At 41.6% G+C, this 21,820-nt stretch overlaps 2 protein-coding genes and 1 long non-coding RNA gene across 7 annotated transcripts; 1 reads left to right on the top strand and 2 right to left on the bottom strand.

The window, feature by feature from the left end:
• Positions 1–2,032: 2,032 nt before the first annotated feature.
• Positions 2,033–15,803, bottom strand: LOC116326656 (elongation factor 1-alpha). 2 transcript variants are annotated; one of them, XM_031748020.2, is made up of 9 exons: positions 15,742–15,803; positions 14,897–14,907; positions 10,753–10,896; positions 9,312–9,491; positions 8,919–9,215; positions 8,686–8,836; positions 6,923–7,179; positions 5,221–5,455; positions 2,033–2,409 (listed from the first exon to the last, which is right to left on the bottom strand). In XM_031748020.2, exons 3-9 carry the CDS (start codon positions 10,894–10,896, stop codon positions 2,285–2,287), a joined length of 1,389 nt encoding a protein of 462 aa, XP_031603880.1. In that variant the 5' UTR covers positions 14,897–14,907; positions 15,742–15,803; the 3' UTR covers positions 2,033–2,284. The 2 variants fall into 2 exon arrangements, with proteins under 2 accessions (XP_031603880.1, XP_031603881.1); XM_031748021.2 differs by lacking the exons at positions 14,897–14,907; positions 15,742–15,803 and adding an exon at positions 11,938–12,064 and having other exon boundaries at positions 10,753–10,905.
• On the top strand, positions 10,912–21,551 carry LOC116326657. 4 transcript variants are annotated; one of them, XR_005609851.1, is made up of 5 exons: positions 10,912–11,740; positions 16,700–16,728; positions 17,331–17,430; positions 17,732–17,791; positions 21,449–21,551. It is a non-coding gene; the product is annotated as an uncharacterized LOC116326657 (long non-coding RNA). The 4 variants fall into 4 exon arrangements; XR_005609849.1 differs by having other exon boundaries at positions 17,331–17,547; XR_005609850.1 differs by lacking the exon at positions 21,449–21,551 and having other exon boundaries at positions 17,732–17,888.
• LOC116326655 (elongation factor 1-alpha) lies at positions 12,252–15,871 on the bottom strand. Its single transcript, XM_031748019.2, has 8 exons — positions 15,742–15,871; positions 14,753–14,907; positions 14,072–14,251; positions 13,679–13,975; positions 13,444–13,594; positions 13,104–13,360; positions 12,789–13,023; positions 12,252–12,694 (listed from the first exon to the last, which is right to left on the bottom strand). Exons 2-8 carry the CDS (start codon positions 14,894–14,896, stop codon positions 12,570–12,572), a joined length of 1,389 nt encoding a protein of 462 aa, XP_031603879.1. The 5' UTR covers positions 14,897–14,907; positions 15,742–15,871; the 3' UTR covers positions 12,252–12,569.
• Positions 21,552–21,820: the final 269 nt, after the last annotated feature.

Here is a 21,820-nt window from a genome sequence, read left to right as displayed (position 1 = left end):
CACCCGGTGTCCTGGGTGTGTGCAGTCCCGTAGGATGCTGCGTGCCCTCTTGAGACAGCGAGTGCTGTACAGGTCCTTCAGGGAGGGAAGAGGATGTCCAATGATTTTTTTTGGGCCATATTGATGACCCTCTGGGTGCCTTTCTGTGTGCTGTGGTGCAGCTGGAGAACCATACACCGATGCAATATGTCAGCACACTTTCAATGGAGCAGCGGTAGAAGACGGTCAGCAGCTCCTTCTTCAGGTCCATTTTTCTGAGGATTCTCAGAAAGTGGAGACGCTGTTGGGCCTTCTTTAAGACCGCAGAGGTGTTAGAGCTCCATTGGAGGTCTGTGTCTATGTGCACACCCAGAAACTTGAAACTGGAGACCCTTTCCACGCACTCCCGTTGATGCTGACAGGCTGCAGCTCGGACTTCCTCCTTCTGAAGTCGACTACCAGTTCTTTTGTCTTGGTGGTATTGAGGTCCAGGTTGTTATCTACACACCAATCTGACAGCCTCTGAACTTCAGCTCTGTACGCCGTCTCATCTCCCCCTGAGATGAGCCCCACCACAGTGGTATCATCTGCAAACTTGATGACTGCGTTGTCTGGGTGGGTACTAACACAGTCATGTGTGTACAGAGTGTACAGTAGGGGACTCAGTACACAGCCTTAGACTAATTTTAGGGTTCCCCCACCTGCTGAGACTGTACACATTTTCCTGTTTAGAGGCAAAGACACCTCCTACAATGCAGGGAACAGAAAATAGAGATATAGTTTTTAATTTCCTTCTTTTTCTTTAGATTCAAGCTGAGTATAATTAGAATAAATGGGAGTTAGACTGAAGTCTGTGTTCCCATCTGCTGATATTATTTTATCATTATGTAATGTTAGGATTCAGAGATTCTTTTATTGCTACCATATAACCTGCCTTATGATAAATGCATTAATAACATGTTTTACAGTATTATTTTATCAGTAATATTTCTTACAGGGTTCATATTGCATTGAATATGTCTGTCATCACATTCATTCTATTCACAGGTTTAGTTCATTTTATACACATTGCATATCTGTGCTGATTTGGAGTTGATGTTCCATCCAAGAGGGTTTTAAGCTTCACTGGTGAGAGTGTCCAGGTGATACATGTTGAGGGAAGATGAGAACATAGCAGGTTAATTGCATGCATGCTTACAATACACATATTAATCTAGTAGCAGGCCTGAGCGAGGGCCCAAGTGTCTTCTGCTTTTCTTTGAGACCTGCGCCAATTCTGTCTACTTAGTGATTGGTGACGAACGACGTACGTGGAGGCGTGATCCTCACTGCTATAAAACCCGCATCCATTGTATTTTTGTCAGAGGAAGACATATGCTGATGTTTCTGTTAATAAACTCATCGTTTGATTGCACTTGTCTGGTGCCTCCGTCGTTTGTTGTTCTGGTCTCCAATTGATTGATCTCGCACGATAGTAATTATAACACAAGGTTCAGTTAGTTTGCACAAAAATAGAAACGTCCTACAAAGAGCTACTTTTTATTTCTTACTTTGAGCACATTTCAGAGCCTGTACTTCTTTACTTTTACTTGAGTAAAGGAGTTGAATCAGTACTATAAGTTTTACTGGAGTATTTTTTATGAGTAGTATTTGTACTGCTACTTAAGTACAAAACGTCTGTATTTTTGCTACCTCTGAGAGTAATTAAAACCACCCAAGAAATCATTGAGAGGCCTATGTCACCCCAGGATGCCATCGCCAGATCCTCCTGTTTCTGGAAAACCAGGGCCATCACAGGTGCCCCCTTGCACCCCGCCCACCACCTGTTTGACCCGCTGCACTCTGCTCGGCACTGTATGCCAAATATCCTTTTGGCAAGATACTAAATGGTAGATAGAAAGCACTGAAGCATAGAGCAAAATGCTGGTATGAATGGGTGAATGAGGCATGTATGATGTGTTTGAGTGCTCAGGTAGAGCAGAAAAGTGCATAAAAGAACCACTCCATTTACCAGTGCTGCCACTGTCTGCAGTCAATAAACACAAAAGAGGCGTTTTCATTTGGCAATGTTTGAGATTTTTATTGTTTTGGTTTAAATGTAATCATGATGGTAGCTTTCCCTTGAAGGCACGAACCTTCCTTTCCTACGGAAACTCTTCCGATGGGTTTTAATCAGCATAAGCCAGTCCTTGAGTAGAGAGCTCTGCCTCAGAGAAGACGGCGCTGGATGGAAGGGGGGAAGGGAGGATGGGGCGGCCCGCTGCTGCTGAGACGCGACTTGTCGGTGGACGTCCTGCACGAGGATTCATTTCTTTTTGTCGGCTTTCTGTGCGGACTTGGTGACCTTTCCACCGGTGGCAGCCTTCTTCTCGACGGACTTGATGACGCCAACGGCAACGGTCTGCCTCATGTCACGCACGGCAAAGCGACCTGAGAGGAAGAGGTGGTCGAGGAGAGAGTAACAGGAGAGAGGAGTCAATGAGAGGCTTGAAACAAAACCTTAAAAAGTTTTTAAGTTTGAACTTCACAATTCAAAAGACGGCTTGGCTAAGTCTCATAATGGGTTATAACAACAGTTATAACAGGTTATAACTACATTAAAGAATAGGTCTGTGAAGGTTCGTATGGCACATATGAACCACCTCCACGGGACAAAACTCGGCTGTCCATCTGCATCGAAAGGACAAAGGTCACTCTTTCGAGGACGCCAATGTTCACATTTTGGACAGAGAAGACAGATGGTTTGAAAGAGGAGCGAAAGAAACCATTTATCTCCACTGTGAACGACCATCTTTGAAAAGAGGCGGTGGCTTACGACAAAAAACTGTCTGCCATCTAAATCCAGTTTTGAGATCCCTTCCCAGATGCCTTAACGCCCTCTCACATCTTGGGCCATTTGACCTCAGGAAATCACATGATAGGGTGGGGCTAGGTTTCACAATGAGCTCACCCGAAACCTTGGCTGACGGCGACCTACACCCGTTTTCACACCTGGCTCGATGATTAGGTAGAGGATCATTAGGGGGTCGAGGTGAAACGTCTTCAAGCAACTTAAAGAAGTCCAGACGCTTTTCTTTCCAAGCTCCTTAGACTACATTAAAGAATATTGTGCAACATTTAATAGGTCACAATACAGGAACTCCAGCAACAGTTGAAGGGAAGAGGAACAATTTTGTTGCCTGACCGACGCGTTTCGGCTTGTAGCCTTCATCAGGGTCATAGAAACACATAGTAAAAATGTGCTTAAATTAAAAACAGGAAACAGGAAAAATTCAAATTAACCAATCACATCTTCACAGATGAACCAGCTGCCATATACCAGGTTAGTATTGTTTAATTGGTTAAGTCACGCCCAAGTAAATACTGGACTAGGTCATTAATGATGAAGACGGGGGTGAGGAGACATAATCCCCACCTGTCTTAAAATACATGCATGAAATACATAAAGAGAATATTACAAATACACAAAAAAATGATTAAAAAGAAAAACATTTAATTCAAAAAGAAGTCAGTGCAGCAGTTAGATTAAAAATAAAAGAGGACATCATCACATGGACAAACATTTGTGGAAAGGTCCTCATTTATGTCTCTCAAATTCAGGCTTAAAACGAGACATCTAGAATGCTACTCCTTCTTTTATTGAAAAAATAAATATAAATAGATAAATAGATAAACATTACCCATGTGAGAATGATTGACAGAGCAAAGTAATTGGTAAAAAATAAATAAAAAATGGGTACAGTTCACAAAAACTCATTGATAGAAAAATCCTCATTCATGCCTCTAGGGTGCAGACTCTTAAAACGGAATATCCAAAATGCTTCTCTTTTTTTCGGGATAAAATTAATATTACCACCTCTTTGGTTTAGTTTAATGGCTTCAATGCCTAGAAAGAATAGAGGTGAATTTGGATGTTTATCATTGAAGTGTCTTGCAACAGGGCTGGTTAGATCATTCCTCTTTGTGACTTTTTCATCCTCTTCACGCACCTTGGAAGTAGGTGAAGTTGTGCCAGAAATTTTTGCTGTAACATTTAATAGGTGACAACAACAACCTACATCTGAACACAGCCAAGACCAAGGAGTAATCGACTTCAGAAGAACAAAGCAATCTGAAGAAAGCTTTAAGTTCCTTGGAGTCCATATCTCGGCTGACATTACCTGCTCCACAAACATTTTCCACCAGGTAGGAAAAGCACAACAAAGGATGTACTTTGTCAGGAAGTTGCATCAGGCCCAATTAGACCAAAAACTGAGTGTTAATCAACTTCTACCACTCCACCATCGAGAGCCTTCTGACCTACTGCTGTACACTCTGGTTTACTGTGGAGGACAAGAGAAAACTGCAGCGGGTGGGGAGGCCAGCAGTGCGGGCAATTGGCACTTCACTAACCCCCTTCAGAGACATTCAATAGAAATTTCTACCCACAGGGTGTCAAACATGCCCTACCTCCACCCTGACTGAAGGTTAATGGTTAACTGTGCTGTTAACATTTATGGACATTTTCACTGTATTTATAAACTGCATTTATTGTAGTGTAATGCAGCCAGCATTCCCACCTCTTGTCCTACCTCTTACTCAAAGTTCACTACCATCACATTGCACCCTATATTGCACCTGCTCTTTCATATAGCATATATAACTTGTATATACCTTGTACATATATGTGTAGACACTTATGTTATTACATACATTCACTGTATAAGCACCTCTTAAACTTCAAGTCCATTTTTTTTGTTTCTCTTTTTTTTCTTTTTGTTTTTTTTCTCTTATTCTGAAGGAATTTTAATGTTAAATTTCTATATGCTGCTAACGGAGAGATGCTAAACTGTGTTTCACTGTTCTTGTAACAGTGACAATAAAGATCTATTCTATTCTATTAATCATGACAGATCACACGAGGTTAAATGATCTCAAGTCACAGATATATTGTTAAACCTGACCACACTTTCAAATATGGAGCTGGAAGTGACCCCTTTAAAGGCCCGGGGTGCTGCAATAATTTTTTTGGCCACAATGAACATACCAAAAACACAAACTTTGTCATGATGAAGCTTCAATTAATTTCACTCGATAATAAAATTACCATAAAACCCTAAATAATTCACGGAAAGACTCTCAAACCGACCTGATGTAACATTCCAAGCACACAGTAATTTTAACCACGACTGCACTGTTACTGCAGCTTTAAAGGAAACCTGAAACATAATTATCCTCGAGACAAACAGTGTTTTTACTCACCAAGGGGAGGGTACTGGGAGAAGCTCTCGACACACATGGGTTTTCCAGGCACCATGGTGATAATGGCAGCGTCTCCTGACTTCAGAGCCTTGGGGTTGTCCTCAAGCTTCTTGCCAGAACGACGGTCAATTTTCTCTTTGAGCTCGCTGAATTTGCAGGCGATGTGAGCGGTGTGGCAGTCCAGCACGGGGGCGTAACCCTGGGCGATCTGGCCAGGGTGGTTCAGGATGATGACCTACGCAGGGAGAAATGAGGGAAGTGTTGTATTTAGAGATCCAGGATTGTATTCCTGTCTGGATTAAGCTCCAAAAACATTTCCTTCAACTTTAACATTTTCAGTTTTCTGTGCAGCTTTTCTTAGGGGGGTGTCTGTCAATGAAGATGTGCTTTTAAACAAACTGGTCCAAATTCTCTTCCTGTGCAGGATGTACTCAGGCTTGGTTTAATCACAACTAAGAGGCCTAAGTGGAAATACTTAGACTACATTAAATAAGGACTCCACTTGTTGATTTTTTTCTCTACCATTGGGAGAAGAAGAAGACATGGCCTCAGAAAAATAGGATAGACAGTCGTGTAATTCTGTCATTTTTTAGCTGAATAAATGTAGTAGACATAAACAGTGATGAGGCATACCATATTTTTCAGATTTAAAAAATCAGATAAATGAGTAATTAAAATTAAATTAAAATTACATTTTAATTAAAAAGTGTCAAAATAGGTAATAGACACTATATGATTTACTTGGTTTAAACCTTTTCAAACAAAAGGTATTTATTTATTTGTGAAGGACTTCTTGCCTGCAGTACCTTCAGAGTCCAGCAGGGGTCCACTTGTATAAGTGATACGTACTTTCTCTTTTGTTTTTGCTTTTATTTGTTTTGGGGCCATTATTTAGTCATCAGTTTGTTTTTTTCCATATGCAGGTATGGGAAACAGGACAAATAAAGCCCAAGACAAACCTTAAAACAGCAAAACAAAAGATGTTTCTCAAACCTTTGACAGCTCAAATGAAAGCATTAAAGTGCTCTTTTCACTTAACTGATAAAGATCCCCTTTAATGATCAGAGTGGTTAAAATGTATAACTAATAAATCATGATCGATTTACAAACCGCGTGACTAGACTGTATTTTTAGCTAATATTTTAACAGTTACCGCACTGATTCCCAAAATCAGGGCTGTGGTACACTGGTGGGGCCTGCAGATGCTGCAGGTAAGCCACGAGAAGTCATTTATCATTAACCTGTTAACAAAAAGGCTTTATTTTCAGTTTTGTGAATTAGTTCACAATTATCAACAAATATCGACATTAAAGAATGAAATTACTTCCAAAGAACTTAGACTGGAGTTGGGGCTGTCAGGAGGCAGAGGTAAAGTAATGATGTCCCTTCTTGGCCAGTTCACTCTTGAAAAAGAGATTATAATCTCAAGAGTCTTTCCTGATAAATAAATAAATGGGGAATCACTCTTAACATGGAAACCATCGGAAGACTGAAATGAATCAGTGACGTAAGTAAGCAGAAACTATTTCATTTTAAATGTATTTATTGTTGGGTGGCCCTGAGAAGAGTTCAGATTTAAGCGGTGTAAAGCATTATACTGAAGCATTGCTGTGACTTTATTTGTACCTGCTTCATGTATAATCAACAAAAATAACTGTGTGCATGTTTATTACGCTTTGTTTAATCTTTTCTTTATGCTAACCTGGGCGGTGAAGTTCTCAGCGGCCTGGGGTGGGTCGTTCTTGCTGTCACCGGCCACGTTTCCACGGCGGATTTCCTTGACGGAGACGTTCTTGACGTTGAAGCCGACGTTGTCACCGGGCAGAGCTTCAGACAGAGACTCGTGGTGCATCTCCACGGACTTCACCTCTGTGGTCAGGTTGGGGGGAGCGAAGGTGACAACCATGCCGGGCTTCAGGATACCGGTCTCAACACGGCCGACGGGAACGGTTCCGATACCTGAGAGGAGGGAGAGAAGTCAGCGCTCCTCCGTGTCTGACTTGTCTTTTTTTTTAGTATTCACACTTTTCTGCTTTTGTAAATAAAGACTGATCTGATTTTTCACTGGTTAAACACTTAAAACAGAGAGGAAGAGGCAGCTGGGTTTTTATTGTGTACTGTTTTTAATACTAATAATAAAATTACATTTGTAAGTCCTGTTAAACCAGAGGTAGAAGAAACTTCACAGAATTTAAAATAATAGCAGTAGTAAAGAAATAAAATAAAGACCAAAAACATATAAACAAAGAAATTAATTTTAATTTTAAAAGTTTAAGCTAAATGAAGCTTAAACGAACTAAAACAATATAAGTAAGGTCCCTCTTTGTTTTGATTCTGGAATCTAACGTGGCTTCAATGTTATCAACTAAACTGAGGTGGCAAGATTTTCCATAATTAAATATCCTCTTTGCTTTTCCTTCTGCAACCTTTAGCCTAACACCTTTGATATATTATGTCAGACTACCTAAGACGTGTATGAAGGAGGTTTTACAGTTTTCTTATTAATCATTCTTAAAATTTGCCAGTGATTTAGTTACTTTTTCAATCATAGAATTAGCAATCAGTTCCTGTTAAAAGGTATTTCTTTGTTCTTTCTGTTGTGATAAAACAAAAGACATAAAAAAGAAAACCCCTGAAATATTTGTACTGCTTCTGTCCATCTTTGACTCTCACGACACTCAGCTCTACATTACACTGATGCAATCCTGCAGCTGGGATTAGCGAACGACAGCAAGGATGGCCGTTAGATTGTTTAAATATTTTCATTCTTTCGTGCTGGTGCTCAGATACTCTACTACTGAGGAGAATGATGCTAATGCTACAACCCTGAAACTGCAATGAGGGAAATTAAAAAGCTTGTTGCTGGTGATTTCAGAGTAGAGGTACACAGCGATTGTCGGGGTCAGACTATTAGTGTTTTGTTTGCAGCCATATTACTTTTGAGGGTCCAGAGGTGGGCTAATTATCTACTCAAACCATCAAACCTTATCCATAAATTCTGCAGGTGCACTGCACAGATGCAAATCTGTATATAATAAAAGAATAATAAATAAATTAAAAGCATAAACTTTAATGGTTTGTACCACACAGCAAGTCATATCATTATTCAATTATGCATTAAAAATGTTCCAGAAGGCACAAAAAGTACAAACACGGTCTGAAGGTCCAGTCCAGACACTGATTAGTGGAAGTGAGGTCAGGAAGTCAACAATAAATCTGTGTCAATCTCAGCAATCACTCCTCTTAACTTTAAACCTTAACAAAATCCAAATAAAATACTTTGAAAAAAACTACCTTTTGAGGTAGTTTTTTACTGTAGGCATTTAAAAATGGGAGTCTGTGGGCACTGACGCGCTTTTGGAGCCAGCCGCGAGTGGGAAGAGACACAGGTTTTACTTTTTCCTTGAGATGCTTGAGACGGTGATGACTTACTGGTTTTACAGGGTGCTGTGTTGCTTTACTTACCACCAATCTTGTAGACGTCCTGCAGGGGCAGACGCAGAGGTTTGTCGGTGGGGCGGGTGGGTGGCATGATGGAGTCCAGGGCCTCCAGCAGGGTGGTGCCTGTGGCTCCGCCTTCCTTGCGCTCGATCTTCCAGCCTTTGAACCAGGCCATCTAAAGTGGAGAAAATGAGAGGAAGTGAAGAGAAAGACTCTTCGAGCAGACGTCTACACTGGGGTATGTTTGAATCCCTTACCTTGTCACTGGGCTCCAGCATGTTGTCTCCGTGCCATCCGGAGATGGGGACGAAGGCAACCGTGGCAGGGTTGTAGCCGATCTTCTTGATGTAGGCGCTCACTTCCTTGGTGATTTCCTCAAAACGCTTCTGGCTGTAGGGGGGCTCGGTGGAGTCCATCTTGTTGACTCCAACGATGAGCTGCTTCACACCCAGAGTGTAGGCCAGCAGGGCGTGCTCACGGGTCTGGCCGTTCTTGGAGATACCAGCCTCGAACTCTCCAACACCAGCAGCAACAATCAGCACAGCGCAGTCAGCCTGAAAATCAACACCAGGATGCAGATTAGATCCAAGTCCGCTGCAAGGAGAAGTTTGCAGGAGTCAAATCCTCATGTTGGAGCTTATGATTGTTACCTGGGAGGTACCAGTGATCATGTTCTTGATGAAGTCTCTGTGTCCAGGGGCATCAATGATGGTCACGTAGTACTTGCTGGTCTCGAACTTCCACAGAGCGATATCGATGGTGATACCACGCTCACGCTCAGCCTTCAGTTTGTCCAGCACCCAGGCGTACTTGAAGGAGCCCTTTCCCATCTACACCACAAAAAGCAAAGTAGAGGGAAGAATCAGTCAGAAAGGTTTAACAGAAGAGATTTTATTTAATCAGTTTTCTTCATAGATCTGAGAAAACTGAAGTCCAGCTTTAACAGAACTGAATTTAGAGGATGTTATTTTACTATTTTAATTTATTGTTAATCTTATAGAAATACAAGCATCCTTCACCACAGTGTTCATGACCTTGAACCTTTGAAAAAATACAAATTCTAAACTCCAGTTAATCCCTTAATCTGAAAAGGTAAGATCACATTTTAACTGGCTAATATTGAGCTTTTTAAGGGGTGTTTATGCAAATACGCTAGGCAGACAATCTGAGTTAGCTTGTTTAGCAGAGGTACTGTACATCCCGAAAGGTTGATTCTGTTAATCTGGCTGCAGCGTTTTCAAAGGTACATGCATTTTACTGTGTTTTTACCTATTTCATTTCAAACATCACATCTTTTTGTACCTTATACAGTCAACCAGAATAGTTTCTTGCAGTTTTTGTATGTTTTGTGAATTGATTAAAAGAGGTTTTCTTATGAAAATGCTGTATTTTTCTGCCTTGTCTGGAAGTGTTTGTCTTTGATAAATTCTTGTGTTCGAGGTCTGCTAAGCATTCTTTGGCATCCTTCAATGTCTGTGCCTTACTGAGCCTAGGTTTCAGTGCTAATATCCTGTATTCATCCTAGTCCTATGTAGAATACAGAATGTATCCAAAAACATTGGTTATTGGAACATTTCATATATACATATACATATATATATATATATATATATATATATATATATATATATATATATATACATATATATATATATATATATATATATATATATATATATATATATGTATATGTAATATTATATTGTATGGTCTTTACCTTGGATTAGAAACCACTTTAAGGGGAAAGCAGTGATTTGTCGCTATATTAAAAAATGAATTTAATGTTTAATTAATTCAGTTTCTCCTAAAATGTTGCGTAATCTTAAATATATAAATATATACAAGCAAGATTTTAACTCTTATTTTGCACGACATAAATTAACCTAACATTTAAATCTTTATGCATATTTTGCGCTTGAGGGTAGTGTGTATTTTTTAACAGTAGATGGCGGTTTTACCCAAATAATATCAGTGAGCAGTTATTCCACCACGCCCCATCGTCTACTGTTATGGCATTTTACTAGTCTCACTGTTATATCCCATACAGTGTTTATGCGGTAAAAAGTCTAAGATTAGGCCGCAGTCACCCACCTCAGCGGCTTCCTTCTCAAACTTCTCGATGGTTCTCTTGTCGATTCCTCCGCACTTGTAGATCAGGTGACCGGTGGTGGTGGACTTGCCGGAGTCGACATGTCCAATGACCACGATGTTAATGTGGGTCTTTTCCTTTCCCATTTCGATTTACTGTTTTTAAACAACATGAGGAGCAGTCATTTCTACTTTTCAAATACATAATGTGGCATATATACTAGTTGTCCCCAAAATGGCGTGAGCCCAGTGAACGCCATTTTGGCTCATTGCCTTCATCGAACGTTAAGGATCCCCCTGTTTTTCAGCTGAATTATTAAATTAACGGGGATTCGTGTTTAATAAAATGAAATAATTCAGGCTCCAATTTATCTCAAAGGCCTGGTTCTTGGTCATTCCCCATGAGTTTTATGAAACCAATTTAATTGAAAATTAACTTGTCAAAATGCAGTAATAAACAGTTTCTTTCCACTTTGCTGCAACTGCGGCATTAGCTGTAAAGTAACGTTAGCTAGGCGGTCCTTGCGCAACAAAAAATACGCAAAGTCGTATGAATTGTAAATGGCTGCAGTATGCCAATATACGTTTTGAACATAAGACACTATTGGGGAGGGGGTGGGGTGCTTTTTCCAAAAAAAATAAAAATTAAGGACACCCTCTATAAACATTAAGGACACCGAGGTGGGACGCTGATGAGTCACACGCCATGTGCGTGCTGGAGGATGAATACCGGCTCCTCGCCTCCATGTTGCACCCGTCGGGAGCGCGGAACCGCCATGTTGTCAACGGATGCAAGCGCGCACCCGAACATACAGCATTGGGAGTCAATGCGCGCGTTCACGCAGGTGGAAAGAACAAGGCTACCATGACTGGCAGAAACAACCTGGCAACTCGTTTTTGACATCTGTCCCCAGTTACTGCTTAAAAACCCTGATGTGGACCCTTACAAATAAGCCAGACAGGCCAAAACGAGCCAGGAGAAGGAAATAAGGTGAGCTAGCACGTTTTTAACCTTTCAATGAGAATCCTAAATGCTACGCTGCACTGAATGGATTACTAAGGTTTCTGGCTCTAGCCATCAGTTGATTTAAAGGATTTTTAAGCTCGCTACCATCCCAGCTTTTCTGTAAATGCATCAACGTTAAAAACTTAGCTCCAACAGCTGCATTTTAAATGAAATTCACCAACCTGTGTCCAGCAACTACCAAGACGTCCAGAGATTTCGAGCGGAGGCAAAAAAGGACAGAGCGTGATCTCTCCGGTGTTTATATACCGAACTAGAGGAGAGGGAGGGATGTGCATTGCTCTTGTTGTGTGTCAGACTAAAATAAGGGGTGCTATTGGCTGGGGTGGCATATCTCCTATGGAAGCGATTGGATGACAAGTGCATCACTGGACACAAATAGCATGGATAAAAAACAGCTGCAGCACATGACAGAGGCTCGTCTGTCATACCAACTGCAACAGTGAAGGATACAGACAAGCCAATTTCAATTTTTTCAGAGACATTATTTTATTAGTTACCAGCAGCTTCTTTCCAATCAAATGTGGCATTTCAACATTGAGATACAGTTCTAAACCATTTCCAACTTAAACTCAACTGAGAAGAGGCACTGTCATGTGATTCAGGTAAGTGACAATGCCATAGAGTTCTTTTTCCTGCGAAAACTCTTGCGATGGGTTTTAATCAGCATAAGCCAGTCCTTGAGTATAGAGCTGTGCCTCAGCGAGGACGATCCAGGGTGGGAGGAAGATGTAAGGGAAGATGTTGCCCGCTGCTGCCGGCACACGTCTTGTTGATGGATGCCCTGAACGGCCATTCATTTCTTGCCCTTCTGGGCCTTCTCTGCAGCCTTGGTTGTCTTTCCGGACACTTCCTTGGGGATAACGGACTTGATGACACCGACAGCCACTGTCTGCCTCATGTCACGCACGGCGAAACGACCTGGAATAGAAGCAGGGGAAAGGTGGGGTTAGCTGCTGTACATTATGCCTAGTCACGTCAAGTATCAAGTACGGCTTCTAGGAAACAAACTTACCGAGGGGAGGGTAGTTGGAGAAGGACTCCACAACCATGGGCTTCTGTGGGATCAGTTTGACAATGGCGGCATCTCCGGACTTGACAAACTTGGGGCTGTCCTCAAGCTTCTTGCCAGAACGACGGTCGATCTTCTCAACCAGCTCGCTGAACTTGCAAGCGATGTGGGCAGTGTGGCAATCCAGCACAGGGGCATAGCCTGCAGCGATCTGACCGGGGTGGTTCAGGATGATGACCTGTGGACACGCTAAAAGTTAGCCAACTCATAATACAACTCAACCCTGAAGACACTCAGCACCATTGTCTCCACACCAACCTGAGCGTTGAAGCTCTCAGCACCCTTGGGTGGGTCGTTCTTGCTGTCGCCAGCAACGTATCCACGGCGGATTTCCTTGACGGAGACGTTCTTGACGTTGAAGCCAACGTTGTCACCGGGCACGGCCTCGGGCAGAGACTCGTGGTGCATCTCCACGGACTTCACCTCAGTGGTCAGGTTGACAGGGGCGAAGGTGACGACGGTACCGGGCTTCAGGATACCAGTCTCAACACGACCGACGGGTACAGTTCCGATACCTGAGAAATTAAAACATTGTTAGAGCACTGAAAAACATGGGAGTAGTGCAATACTAGCCTTGTAGTACTATGACAGTACTCACCGCCAATCTTGTAGACGTCCTGCAGGGGCAGACGGAGGGGCTTGTCAGTGGGGCGGGAAGGTGGCAGGATGGCATCCAGAGCCTCCAGCAGGGTGGTTCCAGAGGCATTGCCCTCCTTGCGCTCAATCTTCCATCCCTTGAACCAGCTCATCTACAGACAAAAGTCATTGATGGTTTAGTCTATGTTCAGTCAAATTAGCAAATGGCGATGTGTGGAATGGCTAGCAGTCCTCACCTTGTCACTGGTCTCCAGCATGTTGTCTCCGTGCCATCCAGAGATGGGGACGAAGGCAACAGCGGCAGGGTTGTAGCCGATCTTCTTGATGTAGGCGCTCACTTCCTTGGTGATTTCCTCGAAACGAGCCTGGCTGTAGGGGGGCTCGGTGGAGTCCATCTTGTTGACTCCAACGATGAGCTGCTTCACACCCAGGGTAAAGGCCAGCAGAGCGTGCTCACGGGTCTGGCCGTTCTTGGAGATACCAGCCTCGAACTCTCCAACACCAGCAGCAACGATCAGCACAGCGCAGTCAGCCTGAAAATCAACACCAGGATGCAGATTAGATCCAAGTCCGCTGCAAGGAGAAGTTTGCAGGAGTCAAATCCTCATGCTGGAGCTTATGATTGTTACCTGGGAGGTACCAGTGATCATGTTCTTGATGAAGTCTCTGTGTCCAGGGGCATCAATGATGGTCACGTAGTACTTGCTGGTCTCGAACTTCCACAGAGCGATATCGATGGTGATACCACGCTCACGCTCAGCCTTCAGTTTGTCCAGCACCCAGGCGTACTTGAAGGAGCCCTTTCCCATCTGAGGGGGAAGAAATTAATGAAATTTAAGTCAAAATGGTCACAATCCAATTATCTACATGGAAAATTTCAATATGGATCTTAAGATTGAAATCTTAAGTGCATCCAGTATTCAAATTACCAGGAGCCCCCCTCAAAAAGGGACATTTATTTATTATTTGTATTAGGCACAAACTTAAAACCCACAATTTTCTAGAATCATTAAAACTATTTCTAAATTAGTGTATGCAAGTCATATTCAAACAGAGGTTGTGTGCTTTGTTTTGTGTATAAATTTTAAGCTTTTACTCTGTTCACTCAGACTGTCACACAAAGTGCACAGTCACCACCAGCGCTCTGCGCGCGTTAAGCCCCACCCCGCATGCGCGCACACGGCTGTTACACCCTCGTGCCGGGCAGTTGAGCTCAGAGGAAGGCATGCCGACGCCGCCATCTTGGACTTTTTAACAGCAACTGTTTTCAAGATAAAATTGATAAAATTTATTTAAATACACAAGCTTACCTCAGCGGCTTCCTTCTCAAACTTCTCGATGGTTCTCTTGTCGATTCCTCCGCACTTGTAGATCAAGTGACCGGTGGAGGTGGACTTGCCGGAGTCGACATGGCCAATGACCACGATGTTGATGTGGGTCTTTTCCTTTCCCATTGTTTTAGTTTCTGTGGCCAAGATTAAATAAAAATTGCGTTAGGCTTAATATTAAGTAGCCGTCAAGCTTCGTTAACAGATGTGCATGTACAACTCAACCATCGCATCTTGAGCCCGGCTACATTGGGAAACCATCCCGGCATATAGGCCTAATGAAAGGCGGTGAAAAAAAAGAAAGAAAAGAAAGCCTACTAAAACATATTGGGTTTTTTTTAATTTATACTTAGTTAAAAACTCCATGGCTACCCAGTCGCTAGGCTTTAGCCGCTACCAGGCGGCTGCTACTGCTAGGCCTCACTCGGCCACAAGCCAGCCGAGACACGTGTTACTCCACTGGGCCACGTCGGATAAAGTTACAAAGATCGCCAAATATTCAGAAGCTATCTTGTCCGGACTTCAAGCACCTGTTGCCGGATAAATACGGGCAGTTGTTTCAGTGAGGAGAGAGAAGAAATGCCATTCAAGCATCTTCGGATCTCCGGTCTTGCAGCCCTCCTTTGTTCCCGTTGCCCACTCTACATTTTCTCCTCCCTCGTAAAAAATCTTTCGTCAAAAGTTTAAAAAACAGCATCCAGTAAACCCACTAACGCACAAACCTCACAAAAAACTATGTTAAATACAATCAGGCGAGAACGACCTTTACTATTTTTTTTTTTAGGGTTAATTCCCTCGAAAATTAAATCCACAGGTTAGTGTCAAGTTACGTAACCGAAAAAGCAAAGTTTGGGAGTAAAAGAAAGAAGCACAAAGAGGATGCTAACGCCTGAACAAATCACGTTTAACTAAAACCTTTAAAGGCCCGAGGCCGGGTCCCTCTCAATGTGAAGAATGGGAGCTAAACTCACCGGTGTTTCTGGGTTTTCACGGCCAAAGCTGCTGCCCCTAAGCCAGGTAACAGAAAGAGGAAGACTGGGGCCGGACTGGGAGGTTTTATACTCAATGGGAGGCGGCCTCATTTCCCGTCACCCTCCCCGGCCCAAAACCCCGCAAATCACACACATTCCTGCAAAAAACGTCAGCACGCCGCCGAATGAAGCCCTGCAACATGCATCATGTCTCATCAGTGATATGAATAAAATTCAGCAGCAAAATTTAAAAAAAAAAAAAAAAAAAAAAAAATTAATTAAATTAAAAAAAATCTCCAGGGGAGAAACGAGGGTGACTTAAAAGATACAGAAAAACACATCTTTAAAGTTAGATTTCACACAAATTCCTCCACTTTTATTATGAAAAGGTGCACACTTTTTTTTACATTTTCCAGACATCAGAACACAAAATGCTAGCATGCTGAGGGAAAATCATAATAATCTACTTTAATGCAATTTAAGTGAAATGTGTGTAGTATTGTTGTACATTAAAGAGTACTTTTATTATATTTTAGTTTTTTTTTTCTTAGATATAAATGATGTATTTTGGCAGCACCTATAAAGCTTTTGGCGGTCCACCAAGAAAACGTTAGCAGGACTCAAGTCAAGGAAAAAATTAACTAGTAGAATGTACTTTACTAAAGCTTATATGTATACAAGTTTATATATTAGGTGGCCAAGAAATAACTGGAAGATGCATAAACTTCTGTTAAGGCAAAAAAGACTCATGTCCATAACAGTCAAGCTTCCATACCCCCAAAAGGTCTGTTTATGCCAGGAAAAACCCTGATTCTTATTTATCATAATAGTTCAAGCTTATAATTAGCACTGCAGTCAAACCCTTCAGAAAATCATGGGGAAAGGGGATTGCATCTGTGCTTTGTTAAAAAAAATGTTTTAAATATTCATAATAATTCACTGATTTTATGTTTTTCAGGGACATCCGAGCAGAAACGTCACACACAGGTAACAGAATTTTGATTATTTTAATCACAATTTATGTTTTAGAAGTTTCAAACCTCAATCCAAAGTCCCTGAGGATATCCCCCACTTCCAACTACTGTTAACACTGGGTTGTCTCATCAGTCTGATAAGATTATTTAAATCCAATGAGATTTACATTCAAAGAGCACCCAGGGTGGGGGAAAAGATGCAATCCCACTGTTTTCAAGACACCCCATCAGCCACACATCTACATTCCTGGCAGTTGCGTGTGAACATGTTTGATTGAATTAAAAGTGGGGGCTTGTTTACAACTGCAAACCAAAGCATGGTGGGAAATCCAAAAATATATATCTAAATCTTAAGAATATTTACAGCTAATGTGGCCACATTTTCTCTGTGCGCCTCCCTGGTAAATCTGTACATTGTGAATAATTAAAACAAATAAAATAAAGGTGGAATAAGGCTCAGAACTCGGTCCGAGGATGCTGCTTGGAGGTCAGGAGGTCAGATTCTGCCTCTTCCTCGTCACTCTGGCATGTTGCCCAGCAAAGAGGCAGCTGGCTTCCCCTGATACTCTCTCACATACATACACACTAAATACTGGCTCGGCTTTCTCTTTGCAGTTCAGGTAGCAGGCACTTCGACTTGGCAGCTGCTGCCTTCACTCAGCACCAAGCACAGCGATGGCGAGGGGGGCGGGGGACAGAGTGAAAAGCCTGAGAGGTGGGTAGGGAGATAAGAAGAGAGCACGGAGGAGATAAGAGCAGAAAGAGCGCGATGTGGAGCAGCAGGAAATTTACAGTTGTTAAAGAGCTCGTCTTGACAGGCACCTTTTAAAGTGTAGGTCTTTTTTATACGCAAAACACCAGTAAATGCACTTCTTATGCATGCATGTGAATTGCTCTTAATGTTTGACTATAAACCAGTTCTGCTGTGTTTTACATCTCTAAATATAACCCGTCAGACGAGCTACAGATGAGGAGCCACGCCAATAACACAATGAAAGATTTAAATGTGTTCACAGGGTGGATAACTGCCATTCTCCAGCAAGAGCGTAAAAATGTGAGCCTCAGCAAGCTCGCAGGTAACTGGTAACCAAACACACCACCTGTGGTTGTGATTCTGTGAACCCCTTTCATCATAAATCTGTGTTTTCCCTGCACATAAAAGGGTTTACATGAGCATGAAATACATTTTTGTTTATTAAATGGCCAAGAATTTCAGTTAAGTAAGGTAACACAGGGTCATTGCCTTAACTATAGCCAGAAAACACCCTGTGAATTCATCAAATTTGGGCTATCTCACCATCATTAAGGAGTTTTTCACATTTTTTCTGTGAATTAGTCAAGCTGCACTTCTCTTTTGTGCTGTCACAGTAGGTGGCAGTGTACCTGGAAATACAAACAATAAACATTCAGTCAACCATAAATGTATCAAAAACAAATAAATGCTCTAGCTCTGACAGGTTGCACTAGCAGTATTAACAGAAAAAATATGCGTCTGTGTAGGTACAGTCATAAACATTTTTGCATTGCAATAAAATACAAATTAACAAATTCAGATTATATACACACAGATACTTGCAGTTTTTCTTTGAGAGTACAGAACTATTATGTGCAGCCCCTCTACCACACAATGCCACAAAAGTGCTCCAGGTTTCAACCTGTTTCCTTAAATAGAGTATAGGTTTCTTTTAAACTTTCTTTTAAACTTTGGAAAAGTAAAATCACTTGAGGTCCAAACTAACATAGATCATTATTATTTATGTCGAAAGAAGGTACACAAATGGGATCTTCAGGACCCGTGAGGACATCCACATGTCTGCTAATTTTTAAATGTACTCCTTCAAAAGTATGACAACAGTGACTTCTTGTCAGCTGTGTCTGCAATTTATGCATGTTCGTTGATTTGAATGGCCAAAAATAACAGGAATATGCTTTGACTTCTGGGAAGTAAGTTAACACTGATTCTTACATGTGGACTAGTGGTGGTTGGAGATCCACTTTGAGGATAAAACCATAACCGCTTAAACCTCCTGACAATCAGCCATTATGGACCAGAAATGATGTAGCTTTTCTTGACTTTGATGATAAATTATCAATTGCTTGATCTCTCGGACTGGTTTATCTTTTGGGGAAATATACTTAAAAAAAATGTCAAACCTTTATTTAGAAGTAAATTAAAATGTGACACATTTAGTAACACAGCTTATTTGGATATTTAGTTTACATCACAAGATAAAACAATGATTTTCCAAACATAGGACCCAAATCTGTAACTGTACCTATTAATTAAAATTTGTCTCTTGTGGTCGTCAAATGAGGTGACTGGTTTTGACTTGTGAGTGCACAAAAATGTGGACAGGCGTCTTTTGCCTGGCAGTTAGTTTGTAGCGTTGAGGTGTTGCCTCTGACCTGGAGCCTGATTGGCAGCTGTAAAAATGTCTTCATAGAAAAAGGATAAGTGTGATAAAATAGGGACTACTTAACCTTTCTCCCTGGTTTATGAGGTTGTCACTGATGAGTCATTAAGGAGTCAGGAAGGACCTGAAATCTAGAAAGTCAGTTTTCCAGTCTTTGAAAGGTGGAGTGAAGAAACATGGCAAAGATCCAGGGGTGAATTTACTGTTCATGGTGATTTAGACACGTAGGCACCTGACCTGTTCTCCCAGGAAAGTGGCTTTAGCTGCGTCTTTGGCAGGCAAACACACCACCCAGCTGCATTCACTTTCATGGTCGCCGGTCACCACTTGGCACATCAAGATCTCACGACCTTTGCACCCATATTTTAGATAACAGATCTTTCTGGGGTAATACTGTGCTCATGTGAAAAATCCACTGGGCTTCTGATCATCTGCATCATATTATATCACTCTATATTTCCTCCAATAATGACCTCAGTTGTAAACATAAAGCTGAGCAAAGTCCTTCTGAAAGCAAGTCCCACCTCGGTGCTCATTTCAGTTTTTTACTTTTCAGTAGTTATTTTGATGTCTTTTTTTTTTAAATTTATAAATATTAATTGCCATTTTATGAAGTGGCCAGACATTTAAAAAAAAAACTGTAGAGAGTCACAGGTCAGTGATTCAGTTCAGGTTTCTCTGAGAGCCATAATATCTTTGACTTATAATGCCTCTGAGGAAAATTACTTCCTAACTGACAATATCAGTAAAAACTAGAAAAATGTCTGAGCTTTGTGAACACCAGCAAAACTGTTTAAATAAATTACACTAGTTTCAAGCAGTGCTCAGTTATTTGATGCACATTAAAAAGACAATCACCATTATTGTTCTTTTATTTGCTTATTAATTAGAGAGATTTGAGAGCAGCGGCAGCTGATTAATAGGTTTGATATTCACTATATTCAAGATAAATGTTGTAGCAAACACAAAGTGTTTACAGTTTTGCAGCTATACAGCCATGGATGAGTATGAAAACTAATTCTCAAAGCATCCTGGTTAGGGCATTAGTACATGATCCAAATTATTTATTGAAACAATTCCTTCCAAAGCAGAAATTTTAGTCTCACTGTGGTGCTAAAGGGAAAAACTGGGATCACCAATATCAGTGGGATCTATTTTTGTGATAACATGAATCCACCTGTTCTCATCACAATGCATTGTATGTTTCCTGCTTGCCCCCGTTACATATCGCTATTCTGTGCCAGCCAGTTACAGATAACAGTTTCATTTTTACAAGGCAGTAAGAACAACTTGGTTAGCTTTAGGCAATATTGAGGTTTTGCAGTCATGTAATCACTCACCATGTGAGTGATTGCTGAAGGTTGCTGGCAGTTGCAGGGAAATTGATTACTAAAGCCCTAGTCACACAGGCATGGAGGGAGTCAGAGACCCTCTGGTCACCAGGAAAAACATGTATTCCCCGACCAGTTGCCAAAAACCTCCTTGTGATTGCTGTGATTGGCAGTCAGCTGTAGTTTCCACGCAAAGCACCAACTCGTCTGTAAAGACTTGCTAGCTGCTCTCCGAGTGGCAGTGAAACCGTGAAACACAAACCGAAAACAGAGACTGCTCGTCTTCAAAGTAAAAAGTTCACCTTTTGTGTTGGTTGCAGCGCTGAGGCCCAAGTCAGCATCCTAGAGACAAACAGGCAACTACAGCAATTTGATTGTGGCCAAAGCGATCACATGGAGGTTTTCGGTGCTAGCAATCAGTTGGTTACTAGTATTGGGTTATGTATTTTTTATCCTTGCAAGTTGTGTTTGCATCATCCAAATATGCTGGCAGCTCTCAAGCAGTGTGTGCATGACATCACACGGGAACCTCTTGACCACAACTATACTGAGTTTAGCACTGACACCCCAGGGATGAGAGTGGGCTCTGTTGAAAAGTGCCACATTTTATTCTGTTAGGAGCACATATATAATGTGAGTAATGGTAGCTGATGAGCCCGTCTGATGTTTATAGTGTTCAAATCTAAGTTCCTAACACTTGCTACCAAGTGAGATTAAACTCGCAGTAGTTACAGTTTTGCAGCCAAGTCAAACAGTGTATACTCAAAACCATAAATTTTAGCATCACTGTGGCACTAAAGAAAAAATCAGGGGATCAGCTGTCTCACTGGACTCATTTTCTGGGTACCATGGATTTTGTGCCACATTAATTAGAAGTACAACTTACTAGCAGTGCGTGGGTGCTCTTCCTCCAGCTCATAAAGATTTAGTCTGTTAATGACAGGACGAGTGAAGAGAGTGAAGTACAACAGCTGTGCTCTTATTTCAGGGACCAGCTAGAACAGGGCCGCAGAGAGGGGGAAGTATGACTCTTTCTCTGTGTTTGTGTGTCTGTGTGTGTGTGTGTGTGTGTGTGTGTGTGTGTGTGTGTGTGTGTGTGTGTGTGTGTGTGTGTGTGAGTGAAAGGGAGAATGTGATTCAACAGGCCGACCGACTGGCAGTCAGTCCCTGGCAGCACGTCAGTGATGACTCATCAGGTATGAGCGGTGGTCATGACAACGGCAGATCTGAACTTCTCACTACTGACGTGGGAAAACATGTTTGTTAGTGAGGAGGATAGATAGAAACATACCAGAATTGCAATAAATATACATTTTACCTACTTATAACCATGTAGTCAAGCATTTAATTTCAAATATAA

Source organism: Oreochromis aureus, linkage group 22 (genome assembly GCF_013358895.1).
Source record: "Oreochromis aureus strain Israel breed Guangdong linkage group 22, ZZ_aureus, whole genome shotgun sequence".
Classification (NCBI taxonomy): Eukaryota; Metazoa; Chordata; class Actinopteri; order Cichliformes; family Cichlidae; genus Oreochromis; species Oreochromis aureus.
Note: the sequence above shows the minus strand (reverse complement) of the source record. Positions and strands in the feature narration are given on the sequence as shown.